The sequence below is a fragment of the Dermochelys coriacea genome, chromosome 14 (genome assembly GCF_009764565.3).
Source record: "Dermochelys coriacea isolate rDerCor1 chromosome 14, rDerCor1.pri.v4, whole genome shotgun sequence".
In the NCBI taxonomy this organism is placed as follows: Eukaryota; Metazoa; Chordata; order Testudines; family Dermochelyidae; genus Dermochelys; species Dermochelys coriacea.
In genome coordinates, this window is record NC_050081.1 from 19,993,425 (window position 1) to 20,020,630 (window position 27,206).

The window sequence follows — 27,206 nt, forward strand, 5'->3', positions numbered from 1 at the left end:
GATTACTTTACTTATATGTATCTCTATGTACCCATACTATGTATGTTTATCTCTTTTTAAGCCCTAGTCCTGCATGCTGATAAACATGTGTGGATCCTTGCTATAAGAATTCCATTGAGCAGTGGGAAGGTGTGATTGAGTTAGAACATAAAAAAGCATCTAAGAATCTGATTTTTTGAACCCCTTAATTTTAATATTGAGTAAAAACAAATGAAAAAATTCCCAAGGGAGATGATTATACCAAGTTTTAATTTTTAAGCCCAAATTTTGTAGAACTCCAGAAATAGGGCTAACTAATGGAAGTGCTGACACAATTTGACCCGAGTGATGTGAAAAATAAAGCTCATTTTATGAGGTACATGCATTATTGTGTGTAGTAGCCAGGTGGTTTCTGAATATAAAGTTGAAATAAACTTCTGGAGACTATCGTTGTTTAACATGCCTTTCTTTCTTTTGGCTTTTTGTGTGAATTCTGTTGACAGTATTCTGTTGACAGCATGGGGAGGAGGTGACCAGCCCTCTGTGGAGAAAGAAGTGGTTCAGGACTATTTAGAAAAACTGGATGAGCACAAGTCCATGGGGCCAGATGTGCTGCATCTGAGGGTGCTAAAGGAGTTGGCTGATGTGATTGCAAAGTTATTGGCCATTATCTTTGAAAACTCATGGCGATCGGGGGAGGTCCCGGATGACTGGAAAAAGGCTAACGTAGTGCCCATCTTTAAAAAAGGGAAGGAGCAGGATCTGGGGAACTACAGACCAGTCAGCCTCATCTCAGTCCCTGGTAAAATCATGATGCAGGTCCTCAAGGAATCAATTCTGAAGCATTTAGAGGAGAGGCAAGTGATCAGGAACCATCAGCATGGATTCACCAAGGGCAAGTCATGCCTGACTAACCTAATTGCCTTCTATGACGAGATAACTGGCTCTTTGGATGAGGGGAGAACAGTGGACCTGTTGTTCCTTGACTTTAGCAAAGCTTTTGATATGGTCACCCACAGTATTCTTGCCAGCAAGTTAAACAAGTATCGGCTGGATGAATGGACTGTAAGGTGGATAGAAAGCCGGCTAGATCGTTGGGCTCAACGGGTAGTAATCAATGGCTCCATATCTACTTGGCAGCCAGTATCAAGCGGAGTGCCCCAAGGGTCGGTGCAGGGGCTGGGTTTGTTCAGTATCTTCTTTAACGATCTGGAGGATGGCATGGGTTGCACCATCAGCAAGTTTGCAGATGACACATAACTGGGAGGTTTCAGAGTAGCAGCCGGAGTGGTAGATATGCTGGAAGGTAGGGATAGGATACAGAGGAACCGAGACAAATTAGAGGATAGGGCCAAAAGAAATCTGATAAGGTTCAACAAGGACAAGTGCAGAGTCCAGCACTTAGGACAAAAGAATCTCATGCACTGTTACAGACTAGGGACCGAGTGGCTAGGCAGCAGTTCTGCAGAAAAGGACCTAGGGGTTACAGTGGCCGAGAAGCTGGATGACTGTCGTTAGTGTGCCCTTGTTGCCAAGAAGGCTCACGGCATTTTGGGCTGTATAAGTAGGAGCATTGCCAGCAGGTTGAGGGACGTGATCATTCCCCTCTATTTGGCATTGGTGAGGCCTCATCTGGAGTACTGTGTCCCGTTTTGGGCCCACACTACAAGAAGGATGTGGAAAAATTGGCAAGAGTCCAGCGAAGGGCAACAAAAATTATTAGGGGGCTGGAGCACATGACTTATGAGGAGAGGCTGAGGGAACTCGGATTATTTAGTTTGCAGAAGAAAAGATTGAGGTGGGATTTGATAGCTGCTTTCAGCTACCTGAAAGGGGGTTCCAAAGAGGATGGGTCTAGACTGTTTGCAGCAGTACCAAATGACAGAACAAGGAGTAATGGTCTCAAGTTGCACTGCGGGAGGTTTAGGTTGGATATTAGGAAAAACTTTTTCACTGGGAGGGTGGTGAAGCACTGGAATGGGTTACCTAGGGAGGTGATGGAATCTCCTTTCTTAGAGGTTTTTAAGGTCAGGCTTGACAAAGCCCTGGCTGGAATAATTTAGTTGGGGATTGGTCCTGGTTTGAGCAGGGGGTTGGACTAGATGACCTCCTGATGTCCCTTCCAACCCTGATATTCTGTGATTCTATGAATTGCAGATATTTTATAAATAAAACAAAAAAAAATTCAGCCAGTCTGAAATCAATACTGTAGAGCTTAAAAATACAGATATCCAAACTCAGTTGTTCCTGAATTTGGTCCTGTATATTTATGGATAATCTTGCCACTTACTCGATTGAAACATTTCCTAAGGTAATCATAATGCAGTTGGTCAGTGATTGAATTGCTGAGTCACTTAGGGGTGTAGGCATTAAGAGTGAGAGCCAGATCTCTGTTGCAGCCCCTTTATGCCAGGGAAAAGAGCCTGAGCAGTGTATAAAAGCCCTGTATCTGACCAGGAAGAATATCCTGATTCAGGCATTGAGAAAGGCCTCTGTATGTTGTCTTCTGAGGACCTCCTTGCAGGTAATGGCAAAAGGATATGCTAGAGGATAGGGATGTAAAATGGTAAACGGTTTACAGGTTGACCGGTAAGAATTGATCTTGCCAGTTAACCGCCCTAACTGTTAACTCCAGCTGTGCCAGCTGGTGGCCAGCTGGTCAGAGCAATCCCAGCCCCAGGATGGTTGGAGCAGCCCCAGTCCCAGTGGTTAAATGGTTAAATGATAAATTTTAATAATTTAAACGGTTAACTTTTTAAAACAATATTTACATCCCTACTGGAGGAGAGGCTGAAGGTGGAAGAAGCTTGTCAGTATTAGGGCTACAACATACAGTTGTGCAAAGATTTCAGGCAGCACTAAGCCCATGTTCCTGCCCTGGAAAGTCACTGTAACCTAGACATGCTCTCAGGGCTTTATAAGAAGTTATACCGAGGGCCTTTCCAGTACACTTAGATTGCTACCACATCCCATTGATTCCTTGGAACCATAGGTTATTCCAGAGGAAATTCTGCAACACTGCACAATGCAGAATTTGCACAGAATTAATGTTGTGTGCAGAATTTCATTTTTTTCTAAAGAATTGGTGCTGAGGAGCTGCTGGTCGCCAGTAGGGGCTGCTGGACTGGACAGAGCTTGGCTTCCCAGTGCACAAATAAAGGACACTGGTGGGGGGGGGAGAGAGGGGTAGCCGGAGGGTTCCTGGCCTGTGTGGTTCCCTGCATGCCCTGAAGGAAGGAGCCGATGTGTGGGCCGTGGCCCCACAGTGAGTGGAGCGCCCTGCCCAGCGGGGATGGAGTCCCTGCCCAGCATCAGCCCTGCACAGTCCAACACTGAAATCACCACAGGAAACTGCATACAAGCGTGGTTTGACCAGCATCAGGATATTTCTGCCTCTGGATCTCTAGGGGGAGGGGTTGCAGGTATTTGGCCCTATGGCTGGGCTCTGCAGGGGTGTGCGGGGGTCTGGGCTGGGAGGGGCTTGCATTTGGGTTCTGAATCATAGAATAGAATCATAGAATATCAGGGTTGGAAGGGACCCCAGAAGGTCATCTAGTCCAACCCCCTGCTCAAAGCAGGACCAAGTCCCAGTTAAATCATCCTAGCCAGGGCTTTGTCAAGCCTGACCTTAAAAACCTCTAAGGAAGGAGATTCTACCACCTCCCTAGGTAACGCATTCCAGTGTTTCACCACCCTCTTAGTGAAAAAGTTTTTCCTAATATCCAATCTAAACCTCCCCCATTGCAACTTGAGACCATTACTCCTCGTTCTGTCATCTGCTACCATTGAGAACAGTCTAGAGCCATCCTCTTTGAAACCCCCTTTCAGGTAGTTGAAAGCAGCTATCAAATCCCCCCTCATTCTTCTCTTCTGCAGACTAAACAATCCCAGCTCCCTCAGCCTCTCCTCATAAGTCATGTGCTCTAGACCCCTAATCATTTTTGTTGCCCTTCGCTGTACTCTTTCCAATTTATCCACATCCTTCTTGTAGTGTGGGGCCCAAAACTGGACACAGTACTCCAGATGAGGCCTCACCAGTGTCGAATAGAGGGGAACGATCACGTCCCTCGATCTGCTCGCTATGCCCCTACTTATACATCCCAAAATGCCATTGGCCTTCTTGGCAACAAGGGCACACTGCTGACTCATATCCAGCTTCTCGTCCACTGTCACCCCTAGGTCCTTTTCCGCAGAACTGCTGCCGAGCCATTCGGTCCCTAGTCTGTAGCGGTGCATTGGATTCTTCCATCCTAAGTGCAGGACCCTGCACTTATCCTTATTGAACCTCATTAGATTTCTTTTGGCCCAATCCTCCAATTTGTCTAGGTCCTTCTGTATCCTATCCCTCCCCTCCAGCGTATCTACCACTCCTCCCAGTTTAGTATCATCCGCAAATTTGCTGAGAGTGCAATCCACACCATCCTCCAGATCATTTATGAAGATATTGAACAAAACGGGCCCCAGGACCGACCCCTGGGGCACTCCACTTGACACCGGCTGCCAACTAGACATGGAGCCATTGATCACTACCCGTTGAGCCCGACAATCTAGCCAGCTTTCTACCCACCTTATAGTGCATTCATCCGGCCCATACTTCCTTAACTTGCTGACAAGAATGCTGTGGGAGACCGTGTCAAAAGCTTTGCTAAAGTCAAGAAACAATACATCCACTGCTTTCCCTTCATCCACAGAACCAGTAATCTCATCATAAAAGGCGATTAGATTAGTCAGGCATGACCTTCCCTTGGTGAATCCATGCTGACTGTTCCTGATCACTTTCCTCTCCTCTAAGTGCTTCAGGATTGATTCTTTGAGGACCTGCTCCATGATTTTTCCAGGGACTGAGGTGAGGCTGACTGGCCTGTAGTTCCCAGGATCCTCCTTCTTCCCTTTTTTAAAGATGGGCACTACATTAGCCTTTTTCCAGTCATCCGGGACTTCCCCCGTTCGCCACGAGTTTTCAAAGATAATGGCCAAGGGCTCTGCAATCACAGCCGCCAATTCTTTCAGCACTCTCGGATGCAATTCGTCCGGCCCCATGGACTTGTGCACGTCCAGCTTTTCTAAATAGTCCCTAACCACCTCTATCTCTACAGAGGGCTGGCCATCTCTTCCCCATTTTGTGATGCCCAGCACAGCAGTCTGGGAGCTGACCTTGTTAGTGAAAACAGAGGCAAAAAAAGCATTGAGTACATTAGCTTTTTCCACATCCTCTGTCACTAGCTTGCCTCCCTCATTCAGTAAGGGGCCCACACTTTCCTTGGCTTTCTTCTTGTTGCCAACATACCTGAAGAAACCCTTCTTGTTACTCTTGACATCTCTTGCTAGCTGCAGCTCCAGGTGCGATTTGGCCCTCCTGATATCTTTCCTACATGCCCGAGCAATATTTTTATACTCTTCCCTGGTCATATGTCCAACCTTCCACTTCTTGTAAGCTTCTTTTTTATGTTTAAGATCCGCTAGGATTTCACCATTAAGCCAAGCTGGTCGCCTGCCATATTTACTATTCTGGGGAAGGTATGGGTGTCTGGGCTGAGGGGCTCTGTGCAGCCACCTCCAGCACCCCCTCCAACACTCCCAATACCTCCTGAATACCCTATGCCAATACACACAGACCCCTTCAGGAGCCCCCAACTGTACCCCCCCCCAGCTCCCGCTCCCCCCCCCCGGCAGTGTTCTGTATTTGGGAACCTCTTGGTAACCTTATGGGGGCAGGGTGAAAAAAATGAGAATCAATTAAAAAACCAGAGGGGCAGAATTTTCCCCCAAGATGTGCCCAGCTGGCGCATGTGACACGCAGATGGAGGCACCCAACAAAAGCATAACGGAGAAATAGAAATTGCATTGTCGTGTGGGGTTCCTTTAACTTTCTACTCCTGGGGTAATGTTTTTTGTTCCAAAAATGCTTGCTGCAAGATATTTTGAAATAAATTACCAAAATAATTAAAAGTGGCATGATTCTATCGCATTATTTTCACAAATTATATATGGAGATTTTTGCAGAATTTTAAAACATTGTGTGCATTTTTAAATTTTTTGACGCAGAATTCCCCCAGGAGTAACAGGTTCAAATCCAAGCAAGCGAACTCAAACTTTCATTTTTCCAGAGTTCAATATTTACTCTGTGTTTCTTTTGGAAGGAATCTTAGAAACAAGTGATCTCTGTCGATGTGGCAATCCAAAGATCCCATGGTTTTTGATAAGAATGGGATTTTTGCCCCAGCGTTCTTGGCAAAAATTTCCCACTGTGTTGGACATCAGTTGTCAGCTGGCTGCTGCTGTCTTTTCCCAGAAATTGTTTGTAAACATAGTGTCATTACATAAATGAGTGAATAGTTATTAGTATCCAGACAATAGTGATACTTTTTTTTTGTGAACAATTTAGAAAACCTCTGCCAGTATTTGTACTACTTGCTTTTAAAAAAATTTGCCCCTTTAAAAAAAGAAATTTTAAAATTTGTATGTAGAATATATCAGGGACAGTTCTACTCCAGACTAGCTGGTAGGGAGTGGGGGAAGATACTGGAAAAAGTAAATACTATGGGGGGACTACATTGATGCAGACTGATCAATGCATTGATGCAGATATATATGTAGTGCTTTAATTACATATATTCTCTTTTCTTTATGATTTGTTTATTGCCAGACATAAGAAGTGTATATCAAGTAAGATGCCTTCAAGTTTTGCAAGCTCAGAGACTGATATTTTAACATGCTTTCATACCTGAATATTTCAAATATCAGTGTTCAGTACTCAAGAATAAACAGCTAAAGCAGTACAATCCCAATCATGCTGCTCTCAACAGCCTCTAAGTATTGCGTTTAACTAGGCTTGGCAGAATTAAATTTTTATTTTTTTTTATAATTTTGATGGATAATATTGATGTTTCTTTTTAAGCATTTTTTTCTTTGTGTATATAGTTAAATTTTCACAGTTGTGAAAAATTATGGGGTGTGTCAAGCAATGAGGAGGTCAGACAATTATTTAATGACAGTTGATGTTGCAATTAAAAGAATTAAACCTTTATAACTGTTAAAACACAAACTGTCAAGATCACATGTCAAAATATGCAAAGTAAATATCCTTAAATCAAATTCTAAGTTTACAAGCATCATTTTTTTTTTAATTTGTTGATCTGTAAAATTCCATCATTATGGATGGAAATTTTTGTTGGTTTGTGTGTGTTTGTTGAAACTGATATTTGCCAACATATACTGATAAAAATGAATCCTTCCAAACCTATACATCACATAAAAAAGGCATTATAACCATGATATTATCTAAGGCTATGTCTACATGAGCACTTTGTTGGTAAAACTGTTGTCAGTCAAAAGTGTGGGAAAAACAAAAAAAACAAACAAACTCCACCTCCCTGACCAACATAAGTTTTACAGACAGAAACGTTGGTGCGGACAGCGCTATGTTGGCAGGAGATGCTCTACTGCCGACATAGCTACGGCTGCTCGTTGGGGGTGGACTAATTATGCCAATGAGAGAGCTCTCTACCATTGGCATAGAGATGTGCCGCTGCAAGGTCTGTAGTGTAGACATAGCCTGAGAGTCTTTATGGAAGATATCTGAAACTTTCCCAAAGCAGATAAACAAGACAGAGCTATCCTGATTCCTTTTGTCTAAGGGCACTGACTGTTGATTGTACTGTGAAGCCTTGTCTTAGGAATCAAAGGCTACTCTTATGGGTTTCAGAGTAGCAGCCGTGTTAGTCCATATTTGCAAAAAGAAAAGGAGTACTTGTGGCACCTTAGAGACTAACAAATTTATTTGAGCTTACGAAAGCTTATACTCAAATAAATTTTAGTCTCTAAGGTGCCACAAGTACTCCTTTTCTTTTTACTCTTATGGGTGTGATTATTTTAGTCAACTTGCATTCTTAAACTGTTGTCATGCAACAGACAGATTTGAAAGAGCATTAGAACATAAAGCATCAGTGATCTCCCCCCCCCCCCCCCCAAATAAACAAACCAAAAACAAAAAACAACCCTTGAGGGCCTATTCAACTAACAAAGCTGACCTTATTTTAAAAAGTAAAGCCATGGGTCATTTACATTGCTGCGTGTTGGTTTTGAATTAATTCTGTGGTGTTTATCAAAAAGAAAACTGACTCATTTTTGTATGTTTGTTCTCTCTGTTCTGTAGGCTGCCTTCCAGGAGAATGTTGGAAGACAGGTATAGTAACTTTTCTGATTCTTCATTAGACTTCTTAGAGATACATTGTAACATGCAATCCTAAAACCAAATGAGTAAAAGAACAACCAAATTTGGGGAACACTGTTTCAAAACAATCATGTAACATGTTTTCATCATTTGAACCACAGGTTCTTGTGTACTTTTTTCCCCTTTAAACTTAATTCAGACTTTAGTTCCCGAAGCCTTTTAGCAAGTTGCTTCTAAAAAGCAAAACCTTGTTGTAAAGTCACACAATATGCCTTAACTTGCATTAAGGTAAGTTAAGTGAACTACACAAGGCATCACAGCAATTTGATCGCATAGCTAGCACTAGAACTAGAACCTCACTTCTGGTCCTGTGCTTTGTCCAGTAGGTCATGCAGTTTCTCAAAACATAATCTGAATTTTCAAGAAATTTGTTAATTTTGAAGCATGAGTTGTTCAAGTAGAAAAGTCTGCTTTATTTCCATGTCTCTTGGCAGGCAGATATTTCATGGCATAAAAGACTTAAACAGTGGTTTTCAACCTTTTCTCATTTGTGGACCACTAAAAAAGTTTGAATGGACAGACCCCGTTGGAAATCTTAGACCTAGTCTGTGGACCCCCCAAGGCTAAGTTCCCTCTAAACTGCATGGCTGGGTGGCCGCCTAGCAGGCTATCAAGTGCCGTGCACTTCAGGTGTCCCTCCCCAAACTGCCATGCTGCTTCTGCCCTCTGCCTTGGAGCTGCTCCTGGGAGCCTCCGGCTTGCTGTGCAGATTGGGGATGCGGCAGGAGGCACTGATGTCAGGGTGTTCCCCTTTCCCCCTGTCCCTGTATCCCATCTCCACAGAGCGGGGTGGGGGACACAACAGGGCTCAGGACAGAGGGAGCTTGCTGGCAGTTGCTGCTGTGTCTGAACATGCTGATCTACTTAATAGGGCAGCATGCTTAAAGTGGGGGCAGCATACTTAAAGGGGCTATGCATGTCTGTCTTTTTCACACACTCTCACTCTGTCTTTCAGAATCACCTCCCAACATATACTTGTATTATTGTTGTTGTTACTTCTTGCAAAGTGTGGTTTTTTTAGTTGTTTGACAGATCTATGCATTTCATTATGCTTAAATTTAATTCTTTGAGTAGTGAGTTCTAAAATGCCCAACCTGTCCTGGCTGGAGTAATTATCCCTATGGTAACTTCTTAAAAGTATATATTATATCTAGGTTTTTGGTTTCTACTGGTGGCGTACATCCGCACATTATCTCGATATGGTGCACATAACAAAATTAATTCCCCACATGGATGGATGGAAAAAATTAGAGGGAACACTGCTCCAGGAGTCCATGGACGTCAGGTTGAAAACCACTAACTAAAAACATCTTCATCTATGTGCTGAATACACTAACTGCTAAGGTTTCTGCCTGAAGTCTAGAAGAAAGAGAAAAAATTAGCCATGCAGTTATTTCCCATTTATAATGTTAAAATAGTGTAAATACATTAACAAAACCTTTGAGATTGCAAATCATGTGTCTCACGTATAAAAAACAAACAAGGACATTTAAGGTGATCTGAGAAGCTTCTTATCTGTAGGAATCTGTTCAGGCCCTCATGATGTTTTTTTCTTCTCTAAGAGCTGACATCACTGACATATATAGCAGAGCAGGGAGCTGTGTTCCATACACTAATATAGGTGTTAGTGATATCATGTAGGTAAAGAAGCTCAGAAGCTTAAAAACCTGATTTTAAGCTATTTTGTAGTGCCAATATACTCCTGGCACTATGCATTCTCACCATATCACATTTCCAGTATCTTGTTAAAAGATATCTGGGGTGTTCATTGGTATGGTATTTCCTCATTGCATGGTGTTATCTTGATTCTCATTTTTACTAAGTTTCTTTTATGCCACTTCGACAGTGTAAAAAGCCTTATAGTGTGTGTAAATGTGATACTGTACTGGGTATGTGTTAGCTTCTGTATTAAGGTCAAAACAACATGGAGCTAATGATGGTCTCATCTTGCCTTCATTGGATTTAATCAGAAGCAGGGATGAGGGGCAGGGCAAAGGGCAGGAGGCCATGCGCCCAGGACTTTTAAAACTGGGAGGGGGCAAACTGTAATGTGATAAAGTTTGCAGGCGGTACAGAATTACTCAAAATAGTTAAGTCCAAAGCTGACTGCAAAGGGTTACAAAAGGATCTTACAATTCTGGGTGACTGGGCAACGAAATGGTAGATGCAATTCAGTGTTGATAAATACTAAGTAATGCACGTTGGAAAACATAATCCCAACTCTACATAAAAAATGATAGATTCTAAAATTACTGGTACCACTCAAGAAAGAGATCTTGGAGTCATTTTAGACAGTTCCCTAAAAAGACTGGTCATTGTGCAGCAGCAATAAAAAAAAAAAAAAAAGGTGAAGTTAGGAACCATTAGGAAAGGGATAGATAAGACAGAAAATGCCATAATGCCACTACATAAATCCATATTACACCTATTCTACTGTGTGCAGTTCTGGTCAACCTATTTCAAAAAAATTATTTTAGAATTGAAAAAAGTAGAGAGAGGAGCAACAAAATAATTAGGGGTATGGAGCAGCTTCCCTATGAGGAAAGATTAAAAAGACTGGGACTGTTCAGCTTAGAAAAGAGATAATTAAAGGGGGATATGATAGAAGTCTGTAAAATCATGAATGGTGTGGAGAAAGTGAATAAGGAAGTGTTATTTCTCCTTCACATAACACAAGAACCAAGAGTCACCCAATTAAATTAATAGGCAGCAGCAGGTTTAAAACAAACATAAGGAAGTATTTCTTCACACAACTCATAGTCAACCTGTGGAACTCGTTGACAAGGGATGTTTAGATATAGATATAGGTGTGTGTGTGTGTGTATAACTAGGTTCAACAAAGAAATAGATAATTTCATAAGTGATCTCTCTCCTGCCATCTATCTCCACCCTCTGACAAACAGAGGCTAGGGACACCATTCCTTAATCATCCTGGCTAATAGCCATTAATGGACTTAACCTCCATGCATTTATCTAGTTCTCTTTTAAACCCTGTTATAGTCCTAGCCTTCACAACCTCCTCAGGCAAGGAGATCCACAGGTTGACTGTGTGCTGTGTGAAGAAGAACTTTACATGGAGGATAGGTTTATCAGTGACTATTAGCCAAGATGGTCAGGGCTGCAAATCCATCTGACACGGGCTACTGTTGGAGGACAGGATACCGGGCTAGATCAATTACTGATCTAACCTAGTATGGCTATTCTTATGTTCTTATTCAAAAGGCCCCTATTCTAAGGTCAGTTTTCAGTGTTAGGCTTTCTGTACTCCAGCTGCCCCAAATTCTCTGTCACACCAGCTGGGTGTTCACTCCCCTAGTGATGGGAGGGTGGCAATAAGGAATGTGTCCAGAACTGATGTGTGTTTCAAGATGAAGTTAGGATAATAGTGGAGGAAAGCTTCAAGGGAGGGCATCTTCTGTGATGGTGGCCCAACTAGGGCTGAGGTAAAACAAGAGGACATCATGATTTCCTTGTTTCTCCAGAGTGTCTAGTCATTGCAGAGCAGTTCACCCTCCACGTCATGTGGTACTGGATAAAGCAATAAAACACCTCCCCATGATTTCAGCTTATACCAGGTGGGATGCAGCCCAATGATGCTGTAGTTTTTAAGACAGCCCTGCTGAAAAATACTGGATCTACATTAATAGGTCAGGTTTGTTTAAATGACTTCTCAAAAGTGTCCAGGCAATTCCAACGAACTTTGGATGACTATACTGCTTTTTAAAAAAAAAAAAAAAAAAAAAAAGTGTATGAACTGTCAACACCTGAAGCTAAGAAAATACTTACTTGTCTTGGTGAGATGATAGTTTTGATTATGCATACTTATTTGATAATGGAAGTGATTGTATAAATGGCTAACATTTATTTTTGTCTTATCCATAATATCAAGATTTCAGGATATTCTCTATCAGATCTAATGTTTTCAATACATTATAACAGACTTAGGCTGAACAGATAGAACGAGACATCCACGCAATTTGTTGTAGAGTGGCTTGCGGGTTAAGTATTCATTTATGCTCCTTTTTGAAAATGTCGACTTTATTCCACCCTTTTACTAGGGAGGTCAAGAGAACTACACACAAGCTTATGCTATCTGACACTTTCATGTCCCCCGTACTAAATTTACTAAACCAGTTTCAATTTTTCCTGTGAGAGTTTATGCATCTTACATGTATGCCACATCCAGAAAATAAGTTTCCATTGCAAATCTTAGCATTGTTTCTTTGGTTTTTAAAGATGTGGGCAAATTGAATGAATATTTGGCTACACCTTTTCATTCAATGAAAGATTTGTAGGGCTGTTTATAGATCAGTCAAAAAGGTTCAATCCCAAATTAATCTATTGCCAAAAAATTTCATTGCCAGGCATATGTTGATACATATGGTCTGCATTTGAACTCATTACAAATTTAGCTAATGCACAGATAGACAACAGATACTGGATATGTTCTGGCAATTTCTGGAGGGATTTACAATGAAATAGTAAATTAGCAGGGCACAGAACCTGACAGTGAAATGGAACGATATCTGTGACTCACCTTGTTCCTGTGGGAGGAGTAGTGAACCATTTCTTGCTGCCTAGGAGAATGGCTACTTCAAACCACAGATACACCTGTATCATCTGTTTATCTCTGTATAGTATGACGCAAGAGACATCCTTTTTCTGAGTAGGCGGGAAGTGAAGTACTTTTTCTCCATCCAAAGCACTAATACTTTTAGTAATTAGATGAGGAGAAAAAAAAGTGCAGTTTTGTTGCTTTCTTGTTCCTGACTTCATCAGCTCTGTAATGTGTCCTATCCTGGAGGTAAGAGAAGTGTATGTGTATGTGCCACAGCAAATATGTTGCTGTTCACTGTTAGGGTAGATTCCATGAAGGTGAAAGGTGTTTTCTTTAAAAAGTCCCAGAATATATTTAAGAATACAGCAAAGTAGAGGCACTTTTTTTAACAAAATTAATTTTAATATTGAAGTGCATTTTTTAAAAATCCTTTGACACAATGGACACTTGCTAGATTATTTTGCATTCCTGTAGCTCCAATGGAGAAGGGATGTAAAGCAAAGAAATTGTCCAGATTTCCCAGAACCTCTACTTCTGCACAGCATTCATTGTTTATATATCATGTGACCTATCCCTTTTGTAACTGGGTGTAGTGTGTTTGGTTATTGGCTAGTTTACGTTTGCCCTTAATTATAGATTGAGTAGGCCATGCTGTCTCCTCCATCAGGAAATATAACTTTGTATCATACCATTATACTAAATGAAATAGCTGTCAGCCAGTCAAAATTCTGAATATCTGAGCTATTAGACATGACTGGCAGTGAATTTACAGCTGATGACTGCATGCATAATCATATGTTATGTTATGAGTGTCTTCTGAAAAGAGCAATAATACATTTGCGTAGCACAATCAGAAGTGTGATTGCTGCTATGGAATTAAATTTGTTGAAAAATTGCTGGGTTTTATGAAAACTTTCTTTAGTTAATGGATAAACACATCATGACATTATATGTGTATATGTGTGTGTGTGTGTGTGTGTGTGTGTGTGTGTATATATATGTGTATATATATATGTGTGTATATATATATATAAAAATAAAAAAAAATATGGAGACTAGTAAATAATTCTTACTTTTTTATATGTGGTGATTTTCTTTCTACCTGTCCTTACTGGGTATTGTTCCTTTCATATGATCTGAAAACCTGCTTCTGCTTATATGTCTGTATATACAAGATTTATACAACGTTATTTTCTGTAATAGTAACAATATTGCTAGTGTGGAACAAGTAATTGAAGGAAAAGCTCTTGTTTATAATGAAATTTGTCTTAAATGTAAATATCTACTCCCTCTAATAATGCTCACTGCCTCTGTGACCACTTCATTACAATGGAAGGTATAGTTAATTAGCTTTGTGGAATTAGGCATGACTCTGATAAGCAGTTCCCTCAATTCCAATTGATGACACAGGAATTGAGGGTGTTTAGTTTGTTGTCGAGGCAATAAGTGCCTCTTAGCATTGAGCTCATTGTTCCTAATTTCTAATACCACCTTTGATTTTTTTTAAAAATAAATCCTTTTACATAGATGAAGGTGTTTAAGACTTCCTGTGTTGTTGGATATTCCAATCCTACTGTTTTTCTAAAAATAATTTCAGCACAAACACATTCTGATATGAATGTATTTACTGCGCACCCTGATTGATGTAGATGATATTTAGTAAAACTATGGCATTTTCGGTTTGATAGAAATCCTAAGAAGTTATGCATTGATCTGTGTGATATCACTGCTCTGTGTCACTGTATGATATTTTCTCCACTGTGTTATTTTAGCCATGAGACCTAGATCACATCTCAAGTTACTAAATTTCCTGTAATAGAATCATTTTGGGTGGTATCTTAAGAATAATGTGTTGTCTTGTAAAAAGTTTTTCACATTCTTGACACATGAAGTTTATACAGTATGAAGATAGAGGGACTTTATTTCTTATAGCAGTGTTAATAGGTAGGTCCACGAAAAGAAATGCTGTTAGCTTTTCCACTATAATTTACTATTTAAGACGTTTACTGTATCCTGAAAACAGAAACTGTCTCTGATGGACAGAAATAATCTGAAGAGGCTACCATGAGAGCAAATCATAATGAATGCAGGTGGCAAAGGGAGTGACTTTTGGGGCAAGGAAACTCCTCCAAGGCCAAATGGAAGTGGTGTCTGAAATACTTGGTTGGTCAGTGATGGATAAATTGGATGCCATTACAGGCCAAGATTAAGATGATAAACCTATTTCAGGGAAAGTAGATAAATATGAGATATACAGTGTTGTTTAGGGGAGAAATTTTAAATTATAAAGTGGTGGGCATCTTGTTACAGTGTCTGTATCGTTGTCAGTGTAGCTAGAGGTATAGGTCTAGATAGATACACATGGTGTGAAAAAGATGAGTAACAAAACAAAGAAAACAAACATTATGAATTCAAATACTCATGCCGCCCCTTCACCTTCAAAGTGAATCTACAAACAATTAGGGCTCTATTCTGACTTCGGATACACACATGGCTTCCATTGAAATTGGCCACTGTCCATAGTCGTATTATGGCACTTTTAAGGAACATGGCAATGAACTAGAAAAATACAATTATGAAGTATCCAAACTTGAGGACCCACACCACAATATATTTTAAAAACATTTTAAATTAATCATTTCAAATGATACTTTAATATTACTAAACTTACTGCCTGCTATTGTTTTACTCTGTCTCTTGGCCATCCTCTTTTAAGTGGAGTCAACTGTTCAGCACATCCGATATCTCTCTTGTGTAGATATACTTTCCACAAAATCAGGAGTTAGTGTGTATAGGTGGTGCCTGTTAGTATAGGTGATATTTTCAACTGTTGTTGACCATTAATACAAAATTTGATCAGTCATCCTTTTTTCTCTTCTCTTAATATTGATAGGGGACTTTTCCACATGGCATTGACATTTTGACTGCAGCTGATTATTTTGCTGTTGGTAACAGAGTTAATTGTTTCCTTAATATAAGGTAAGTTCCCATGCATTAGTTTTCCTACACTTAACAGAGCTTTATTACCTTATATTATGTTATATTACCTTATAACATTATCTTTCTTAATAAACAGGAAACTTGTTTTTCTTATTCCTATCTGTAAACACAGATTATGTTCAGAACATGGCAAAAGTTGGAGTGAGGTGGCCCAAGATTCTAAACTAGGTCTGATGTTCTTCAGTGTTAACTAATGATCAGTAAAAGGGGATAACAAGCAAAGTGGTAAAATTTGCAGGTGACCCAAAATTATTTAGGTTAGTCAAGACTGGAGAAGACTGTGAGGGACTTAGAGGGAATCTAACACAACTAGGTGCGAGGGTGGCATGATCGGAGAACAAAGTCATTGCTGACATATGCAAGGTAATGCCCATTGAAAGGAGTAATTTGAACTATTTGTATCATTACTGAGGTCTTGTCTACATGGAAAGTTACTGAGAGGAAGCCAGGCATGTTAATCTACAATGCACCAGCTTATTGTGTAGTAGTGTCGTATGTGGACACTGCTGTAGTGCAGTGAAAGTCCCGGACTGTGGCTTAACCTTGGTCTACACTATGTGTTGAGGTCGAATTTAGTTAAATCGATGTAATCCTGCACGACGAAGCCCTTTTTTTCGACTTAAAGGGCTCTTAAAATCGATTTCCTTACTCCACCCCCAACAAGGGGATTAGCAGTGAAATCGGTTTTGCTGGGTCGAATGTGGGGTACTGTGGACCCAATTAGATGGTATTGACCTCCAGGAACTATCCCAGAGTGCTCCATTGTGACCGCTCTGGACAGCACTCTCAACTCAGATGCACTGACCAGGTAGACAGGAAAAGGCCCGTGAACTTTTGAATTTCAATTTCCTGTTTGGCCAGTGTGACAAGCTGCAGGTGACCATGCAGAGCTCATCAGCAGAGGTGACCATGATGGAGTTCCAGAATCACAAAAGAGCTCCAGCATGGACCGAACAGGAGGTATGGGATCTGATCGCTGTATGGGGAGAGGAATCTGTGCTATCAGAACTACGTTCCAGTTTTCGAAATGCCAAAACATTTGTGAAAATCTCCCAGGGCATGAAGGACAGAGGCCATAACCAGGACCCAAAGCAGTGCCGCGTGAAACTTAAGGAGCTGAGGCAAGCCTACCAGAAAACCAGAGAGGCAAACGGCCGCTCCGGGTCAGAGCCCCAAACATGCCACTTCTATGATGAGCTGCATGCCATTTTAGGGGGTTCAGCCACCACTACCCCAGCCGTGTTGTTTGACTCCTTTCAATGGAGATGGAGGCAACACGGAAGCAGGTTTTGGGGACGAGGAAGACGATGATGATGAGGTTGTAGATAGCTCACAGCAAACGAGCGGAGAAACCGGTTTTCCCAACAGTCAGGAACTGTTTCTCACCCTGGTCCTGGAGCCAGTACCCCCCAACCCACCCAAGGCTGCCTCCCGGACCCGCCAGGCGGAGAAAGGACTTCTGGTGAGTGTACCTTTTAAAATACTATACAAGGTTTAAAAGCCTTTGCAAAAGGTTTCTGGGTAGGGCAGCCTTATTCCATCCACCATGGTAGGACACTTTACCACTCCAGGCCAGTAGCACGTACTCGGGAATCATTGTAGAGCAAAGCATTGCAGTGTATATTTGCTGGCATTCAAACAACATCTGTTCTTTATCTCTCTGTATTCTCCTCAGGAGAGTGATATCATTCATGGTCACCTGGTTGAAATAGGGTGCTTTTCTTAAGGGGACATTCAGAGGTGCCCGTTCTTGCTGGGCTGTTTGCCTATGGCTGAACAGAAATGTTCCCCACTGTTAGCCACGTGGTGGGGGGAGGCAAAATGTGACCTTGTAACGAAAGCACATGTGCTATGTATGTAATGTTAATAGCAAGGTTTACTGTGAAAGTGTGTACCCATTGTTCTATAAAATGTCTTTTCAAATACCACTGTCCCTTTTTTTTTCTCCACCAGCTGCATGTGTTTCAAGGATCACAGGATCTTCTCCTTCCCAGAGGCTAGCGAAGATTAGAAGGTGAAAAAAACGCACTCGCAATGAAATGTTCTCTGAGCTCATGCTGTCCTCCCACACTGACAGAGCACAGACGAATTCATGGAGGCAGACAATGTCAGAGTGCAGGAAAGCACAATATGACCGGGAGGAGAGGTGGCGGGCTGAAGAGAGGGCTGAAGCTGAAAGGTGGTGGCAGCGTGATGAGAGGAGGCAGGATTCAATGCTGAGGCTGCTGGAGGATCAAACTAATATGCTCCAGCATATGGTTGAGCTGCATGAAAGGCAGCAGGAGCACAGACCACCGCTACAGCCCCTGTGTAACCAACCGTCCTCCTCCCCAAGTTCCATAGTCTCCTCACCCAGACGCTCAAGAACGCGGTGGGGGGGCCTCTGGCCACCCAGCCACTCCACCTCAGAGGATTGCCCAAGTAACAGAAGGCTGGCATTGAGTAAGTTTTAAACTTTTACAGTGCTGTGTGGCCTTGTCCTTCCCCCCTCCACCACCCCTTGTGGGCTACCTTGGTAATTATCCCCCTGTTTGTGTGATGAATTAATAAAGAATGCAAGAATGTGAAGCAACAATGACTTTATTGCCTCTGCAAGCGGTGATCGAAGGGAGGTGGGGAGGGTGATTAGGTTACAGGGAAGTAGAGTGAACCAGGGGCGGGGGGGTTTCATCAAGGAGAAACAAACAGAACTTTTACACCGTAGCCTGGCCAATCATGAAACTGGTTTTCAAAGCTTCTCTGTTGCGCACCGCACCCTCCTGTGCTCTTCTAACCGCCCTGGTGTCTGGCTGTGCATAACGAGCCGCCAGGCAATTTGCCTCAACCTCCCACCCCGCCATAAATGTCTCCCCCTTACTCTCACAGATATTGAGGAGCGCACAGCAAGCAGTAATAACAGTGGGAATATTGGTTTAGCTGAGGTCTAACCGAATCAGTAAACTGCGCCAGTGTGCTTTTAAACGTCCAAATGCACATTCTACCACCATTCTGCACTTGTTCAGCCTGTATTTGAACAGCTCCTGACTACTGTCCAGGCTGCCTATGTATGGCTTCATGAGCCATGGCATTAAGGGATAGGCTGGGTCCCCAAGGATAACTATAGGCATTTCAACATCCCCACCATTATTTTCTGGTCTGGAAAGAAAGTCCCTTCCTGCAGCTTTTGAAACAGACCAGAGTTCCTGAAGATGCAAGCATCATGTACCTTTCCCGGCTGTCCCACGTTGATGTTGGTGAAACGTCCCTTGTAATCCAGCAGTGCTTGCAGCACTATTGAAAAGTACCCCTTGCGGTTTATGTACTCACTGGCTTGGTGCTCCGGTGCCAAGATAGGGATATGGGTTCCGTCTATGGCCCCACCAGAGTTAGGGAATCCCATTGCAGCAAAGCCATCCACTGTGACCTGCACATTTCCCAGGGTCACTACCCTTGATATCAGCAGATCTTTGAATGCGTTGGCTACTTGCATCACAGCAACCCCCACAGTAAATTAGCCCACTCCAAACTGATTCCCGACTGACCGGTAGCTGTCTAGCCTTGCAAGCTTCCACAGGGCTATTGCCACTCACTTCTCAACTGTGAGGGCTGCTCTCATCTTGGTATTCTTGCACCTCAGGACAGGGGAAATAAAGTCACAAAGTTCCATGAAAGTGCCCTTATGCATGCGAAAGTTTCGCAGCCACTGGGAATCATCCCAGACCTGCAACACTATGCGGTCCACCAGTCTGTGCTTGTTTCCCAAGCCCAGAATCGGCGTTCCACCGCATGAACCTGCCTCATTAGCACCATGATGCCCACGTTGGCATGGCCCGTGCTTTGAGAGAAGTCTGTGTCCATGCCCTCATCACTCTTGTTATCGCGCTGACATCGCCTACTCGCCCAGTTTCGCTTTGCCAGGTTCTGATGCTGCATGTACTGCTGGATAATGCGTGTGGTGTTTAATGTGCTCCTAATTGCCAAAGTGATCTGAGCGGGCTCCATGCTTGCCGTGGTATGACATCTGCACAGAAAAAAGGCGCGGAACGATTGTCTGCTGTTGCCCTGATGGAGGGAGGGGCAACTGATTGATGACATGGCTTACAGGGTTGGCTTACAGGGAATTAAAATCAGCAAAGGAGGTGGCTTTGCGAGAAACTGAATGGCCGCCTCAAGGATAGAACTCAAAACTGGGTTTAGCAGGCCGTTGATTTCACAGAGGGAGGGAGGAGAAAACGAATACAAAACAAATCTGGTCTATTTCTTGTTTTGAGCCACTTCATCTATCTTTATACATCATGCTGGCAGCAGACTGTGCAGTAGGACCGCTAGCCATAGTCACCTCCTGGGTGCTGGGCAGAAGACGGTGCAGTATGACTACTGGCCATCATCTTCTGCTAGCTGCAGATTAAAAGACAGCGCACTGCCGGTAGGACTCAATCGCCATGAGACGAAACAAGGGAAATGACCTGGCTGAGTCACTCCCATGTTTGCCCAGGCGCCCGGTTAAAAGAGCACCCTGGACTACGTCGACAACGGCTACCAGTCATACTGCACTGTCTGCTGCCAAAAGGCAATAAACTGCTGCTGTGTAGCAATGCAGTACCATGTCCGCCAGCACCCAGGAGACATACAGTGACGGTTAGCTGAGCGGGCTCTATGCTTGCCGTGGTATGGCATCTGCACAGGTAACTCAAGAAAAAAGGTGCAAAACGATTGCCCTTGCTTTTATGGAGGGAGGGAGGGAACGGGGGCCTGACGATATGTACCCAGAACCACCCGCGACAATGTTTTAGCCTCATCAGGCACTGGGATTTCTACCCAGAATTCAAATGGGCGGTGGAGACTGCGGGAACTGTGGGATAGCTACCCACAGTGCAAAGCTCTGGAAGTCGACAGTTGCCTCGGTACTGTGGACACAGTCCGCCGACTACATGCACTTAGAGCATTTGTGTGGGGACACACACACTCGACTGTATAAAAATGCTTTCTACAAAACCGACTTCTATAAATTCGACCTAATTTTGTAGTGTAGACATACCCTTAGTATGCTACTACTTCAAAGCATAGTACTCTAAGTTGCATTCCGAGACTTTCACTGTGCTGTAGAGGTGTCCACATAGGACGTTACTGTGCAGCAAGCTGGTACTCTAGATTCACATGCTGGTTTGCTGTGCAGTAGCTTGCCATATAGACAAGCCTTAATTTCTATATTAACTGTAAAGACTAATGATCAGTGTATCAGGGCATCACGGTGGACAGCTCATTGAAAATCTTAACTCAATGTGCAGCAGTAGTTGAAAAAGCAAACAAAATGTTGTAGAGTACGCTGTTTAAAGAATTGGACGGAGAATAATATTTAAATAATTAGGAGCCCGGTGGCACCTTAAAGACTAACACATTTATTTGGGCATAAACTTTTGTGGGTAAAAACCTTACTTCTTCAGATGCTTGGAGAGAGATTTTTTACACACGAAAGCCTATGTCCAAATAAATTTGTTCGCCTTTAAGGTGCCACCGGACTCCTCATTGTTTTTGTGGATACAGGCTAACTCGGCTACCCTGCTGATATTTAAATAATTAAAATGCTGTTGTAAATCAACGTTGTGACTTTAGCTGAAATACTATGTTCAATTCTTTTAACCCGTGTAAAAAACTGCTATCACGGAAATAGAGGTTTCAAAGTCAGGTGATAAAAATGACTGGTACAACAGAGACTTCCTTGTGAAGTGAGATTGAAAGACCAGGACTGTTTAGTTTAGAGAGGAGATGGATTAGAGAGGGTCTCCTATTAATCTTCTAATACAAGAGTAAGGGAACATTCAGTGAAACAGAAAACACATTTAAAACTGATACAAGGAAATATTAATTTCCCACTACAAAGTTAATTTGTGGAACTCACTGACAGAAGGTATCAAGACCAAGAGCGTAGCAAGATTCAGGGTATGTCTACACTGCAGTGTAAGCCCAGGGTTAGTGGACTTGAGTCAGCTGACCCATGTTAGGGAGCCGTGGGCTTGTGCGTCTACATTGTATTTTAACCCTACATTAAGACTTTTTTCTAACCTGTTCTTGAACCTAGGTCTCTGGCTTTCATGCTGCAATACACTGATCTGAGTTATAGTAACTATATGCCAGATTCGCTAGCGCCTCATCCCCTTTTCCCCCAGTCCCCAAATGTGGCAGCTCTAGTCCTAGGACCATGGTGCACTGTGGGAAAACTTTGCTTCCCATTCTGATGTTACAGGAAATTTGAAGCAACTTGCTTAGCAAAAGATTTGGTCAGTTCGCTCTCCATTTCAAACCCAGGAGGCTCTATGGTAGTGTGCTTGTGGATTGGTGATCAGAAGAGAATGGGTTAATGCTGACCGGAGCTGCTGCCATTCACAAAGTGAGCGTGTCTTTCATTTTCAATAGAGTGGATGGCAGATTGTTGGGATAGAGGGGACGAAGGAACTTGTCCCATGGAATTGTGGGATTTTTCTGGCTGACTTCCGGGACTCGAGTCAAGTGGGGCTGCATCTACACTGCAAAGCAATATGGCTTGAACCCTACATCCTGGCTTAACTTAAGTTTGGACCTTCCAACCCTGCAGGACCCTGGGTCCAAGCCCTGGGTAAGGGCATTTGCAGTGTAGATGCAAGGGGGGCTATGCTTGAGCCTGGGCTCAAGCACGGTCTTACATTGCAGTGTAGACAATTAACTTCTTTATATTGAGCTTTTTTTTTTTTTTTAGTTTGCTTCAGATGTGTTGCTCTGCTATGTGCACTGTATCTTGACTTGAACCTACTCACCTAGCAGTATAATGATTTAAGTATTCCCTTACCTCTGTGACTACACTTCTTTTAACTGTTGCACTTTGTGGAGTGCCATCTTAAAATCAGAAGCATTTTGCAGTTTTGGCCATCCTGTATTTCCCCCCCCCCCTCTGTTTCAGTCTCCTGTTCCATCTCAGTAAGGAGAGGTGAAAAAGAACGGCTGTTGCACACATCATACAAGGAATTATGCATTTAAAATATAACAGATATAACCAGGTGGGGTGTCGTGCCCACTCAGACAGTATAGAGGTACAGACCAAATGCCAGGACAACAAATGGGGAAATGACACACTCTGTACACATCTGCTTTTTAATTCCCACAAAGCAGAACAACAGCTTTAATGTTTTATAGTCATCTTATTATGATCCCATTTCCTTTGCTTGAGTTATATAGTGTTTTGTTTTGTTTTCATTCAACTGATCCTTCTTTGTATTTGTCCATAATTCCCACCTTATCCCTTCTCTTTCCTTTTCCTATTCCACATCCTTTTTTTACACATAGGCTAGTTGGGGGATATAAGCAATCTTCAACCAAACCAAACTAGGGAAATGCAATTGGTCATATTCTCTGAAGTCTGTGGAACTGCGCCAATTTGTACCCGCAGAGCATACGGCCTACTACTTTAAAAATGTACACAGCTTTAAAAGAAGTAGTAGATTTGGCTTGGGGTAGTGAGAAGTTTGTTTCTCTTCACTTTTTGTTTTATTTTGTTGATGCCTATTCTGTTGTCTTTTCTTCCATGCTCTCTGGTTCAGCTCTCTTTTTCATTGTAACTTTCAGTATGGTGTTAAGCATACATGATAAAAATGTTTCTTTTGCTTAAGGGCAAAAATATTCTAAATTAACACGTCCTGCTTTATTTTGCCTGGTTACAAAGATGATAAACTATTTCCCAGCTCACTCTAGATCCTGTGGCTGCTCTTTTCTTTCCTTAATTTCTGCTGCACTGATCACTTTAAAAGGAATTTCACCTCGTTACTAAGTGTGATTCCTTGAAACCATATTCACTATTCTTAATCAAGATTTTGTTCCTGAAGTGTGTGTCATCCCATCTGAGCTGTAATTAATTGGGTCACTACTTCATTACTTCCTTAATTCTTTGTGTGAATGGCATCAAAGCACAAGGGGATAGGTATATTGTCTATACAGAAAATATGCACCATTACATTATGGATGGAAGAATGGACCTCTCTGACGGGGCCTCTCTCCTTGATTGCTTAAGTATAATTTCTTAGGTAGTTTTAAAAAGCAGTAACATGGTGTACAGAGTCCATAATTCTGATTTAGAATCTGAGCCCTTCAGAGGTCTGTCACATGACACTTATGCCTGCATAAATTCCCATTAACTATAAAGGGACTGTGTATAGATGTAAAAGTCTGTACATTGCTTCCTTTGAGCAAGCATAGCATTAATAAAGTTCTGACTCTGGATGTTTATTGTTCTATGCCTTTGAACTGATAGAAATAATTTTCTGCATTTGACTATTTTCATTAATGAAGACATATTTCAGAGGTACAATATCATATATAAAAAGTTGTATGGCTATTGCCACATTATTATTAGATGGACTGGTAGCCCTGCATATTATTAAAGTTGCCCAACACTTCCAATAAAGACCCTATTTTCAATTTCTTATTACTTTGCTAAACTTAACTATTTTGGGCTAAAATTTTCTATGCTGAATTTCTACCTCAGGCTGACTTTTTTTTTTTTTTTTTTTAAATTTCAGTAGTAGTGGTTCAGCCATTTCTGAGAACAATGAAAAATGGTGTTTTGTCCATTTAAAAAAAATGTGGTGATCTTGTCTTTAAGAAGCTCTGATGTACCTATGTTTTAGAGCAGGCACTTAAAATTTGGCTGTGGGAGGGGTGGGGCAGGGTTTTGTATCAGAGATGTACCTTTTGCCATTCCAGTGAAAATCTGCCCAAATTTGGCCAAGTTAATAAGCCTTTACAAAATCACAGCTCATATGTACTTAGTAGATTTTAGCAGCTAATTCCCCAAACATTCCGTCAGCATTGGGTGTGTTCCAGCCCAGGAATGAGCAATTGCAGCTGTGAAATGCAGATCATGCTGGATCTGGGTATCTGAACTGGGAGTTGGGATAGATGGGCGTCTGAGACTGGCTAGGCAAGGAAACTGAGATTGCCTAAACAAAGAGATGGGGCCTGGCTGGTCAGGGAGAGTGGGACTGGGCAATAGGAGATTGGGAATGGCTGGGCCAGGAGACTGGTACCCAGGTAGGAGAATAGGGATTGGAGAATAGGAGTCCGTAGGTAGGGTGCGGGGACTGACATCAGTCAGATGAGGAGCTTGGGGAACTGGAATTGACTGGGCAAAGGACTGGAACTGAAACCAGTGGAACGGGAATGTGGAGGTGGACAGACCTGAAGAGGTGTGGAGGTATGTGGGTGTCAACATGATGCCACATGATGGAGTTCGTGTTTTCAGCTTGCTTTTTTAACACCTATGTGGGTCAGCAGTAGAGTTAGGACCTTTAGATCCACTGCACAGATCTGTCACTTGAGCTAATGGAGTAACTCATAGTAATAATACACTGTCCTCCATGTACACCAGCACTAGAGGGGGATAATGCACATACTATGCCAATATAGTATAATAATACTGTACTATATACTTGCAAAAAAAGCACTTTTCCCCAATCTAATCTTGAAAATAATTATAAATGTAGAATGTATTAATCATTGGATTTAAACAGTAAAATCTACAAGCAGTTTATTTTTACTAGTATTTATTGATCATATAATTCTTTATATGTGTATACAATGGTTTTCACTGATTTCAAAATAGTTTACAAAAATACTGTAAATATTAACAATGAATGTTACATAATCTGGAATATCATGTTTTTATGTACCCCTTTTAATAGACAAATGGGTAGTACATTTTTTGAAGGTTTTTTTGTTGTTGCATTAAAAGCAAATGGGGTCAAAATCTTCAAAGCAGTACAGTAGAACCTCAGAGTTACGAACACCAGAGTTACCAACTGACAAGTCAACCACACACCTCATTTGGAACTGGAAATATACCTTGAGGCACCAGTACCATACAGTACTGTGCTAAAAAAAATAAAAGGAATGTTTTTGGGATTTTTTAATTGACAAGGTGAGGAAACTGTTTCTGTGCTTGTTTAATTTAAATGAAGATGGTTAAAAGCAGCATTTAAGTCAATGTTCAAATTGTAAACTTTTGAAAGAACAACCATAGCATTTTGTTCAGTTATGAATATTTGAGTTACGAACAACCTCCATTCCCAAGGTGTTCATAACTCTGAGGTTCTACTGTATGTGCCAAAATTCAAACTGATATACATTCTGTACTCTTATATATATGGATATACTTATTTCTTTTTCAGTGTGTACATTGCTAGTTTTCCTGAGTATACACAATCAATGATTGACCACCTGGTTAACATGAAGATCAACCATTGGGATGGGTATGTTTCAAACGTGTAACTTATATTATCTGGAAGTCAAATTTTCTGTAAATTTTACTTTTGAGAACTCTTTGGTTATCTTTCTTTAAAGGGAGAGGGTGGTAGTTGTCTATTTGTTCTTATCTGTATGGTGGTAGGAACTAGAAGCCTCGATCAGGATCAGATTCCATTGTGCTGGGGCTTACAAATGCTAGTTATGTTTTCCTGAATCAGGGACTAAGGAACTGAATCGTATTCCTTAAAACTTCTAAAAACCATATTATGGTAATTATTTTTTTAATAAAACAGGCCCCTTTGAAAATTGTTTTTAAAAGTATTAGCAGATTTGTGCTCCTTTTTAATCTTGGACATTTGTAATAACTCTTTTCCATGAATGATAACATTTAAAAAAAGAAACGTTAACATTTTAGAATTGCTAATGTATTTGATTGGGCAGGCAATGGCTTACATCAGTGGTTCTCAATGTGGGGAGGGGCTTCAAAACTTTCTAGCGGGGCATGAAGAGCACTCGCACTTACTCATGGAGTCACAAGAGCACTGAAATTTGGCCCCTCTGTAATGACATCATGGATTGCGTGAACATAATGAAATTATTCCAACACTTCTGATTTTTTTCAATAGCAGGGAGGTGGATGTGGGTACCTCCCCACTGTTGGAAAGCTTCACTTAAAACATATTTTTAGTTTTCGTGACATTTTAAACCTAATTTTAGGAGGTGAATAAAACACATTATTTAATACATTACATAGTATATCTGAGTGTAAACATCATTGCCATATAATTATTGTTAATTAAGTAGACTTAATACGTGAAGATAAATGTAGTTATATTCATTGTTGCATGCAAATTGAAATGTGTATGTATAAAGCAAATGTGATGAAACACTATTATAAACTATTTTTATTGCTCATGATGATGTTCCTGACAGATATGGGATGAGGCCTGAGGTGCTACCATCCATATTTGTTTTGTTTTTCCTCTCCCTTTGTCTCTTTCAGCAGTAAGTTTTTATTCATGTAGCCAAGAGCTAACTGCAGGCTACCTGGTTTGGGCCACTAGTGTTTGGGAAATGCCGTATTCCATAACATTGAGTGGTATCTTTATTTGTGATGTGGAAATATAGTCATACGCTGTAGCTGTGCTTTTTTACATGACAACTCTCAACTGGATTGGATATTTGAAT

General features: G+C 41.6%; 1 protein-coding gene across 6 annotated transcripts in view; it reads left to right on the top strand.

Annotated features, from left to right (window-relative positions):
* The window catches only part of TBCD (tubulin folding cofactor D), a 292,421-nt gene that overhangs the window by 141,716 nt on the left and 123,499 nt on the right, over window positions 1-27,206 (top strand). For all 6 annotated transcript variants that reach the window (XR_006275752.1, XM_038372287.2, XM_043497516.1 and 3 more), the window contains exons 17-19: window positions 8,135-8,164; window positions 15,664-15,749; window positions 25,943-26,023. Coding sequence is in view for 5 of the 6 variants with exons in the window: in XM_038372287.2 (XP_038228215.1) it covers window positions 8,135-8,164; window positions 15,664-15,749; window positions 25,943-26,023 (197 nt within the window). In the remaining variant the exon portion in view is untranslated. The remainder of the gene's footprint in view (window positions 1-8,134; window positions 8,165-15,663; window positions 15,750-25,942; window positions 26,024-27,206) is intronic.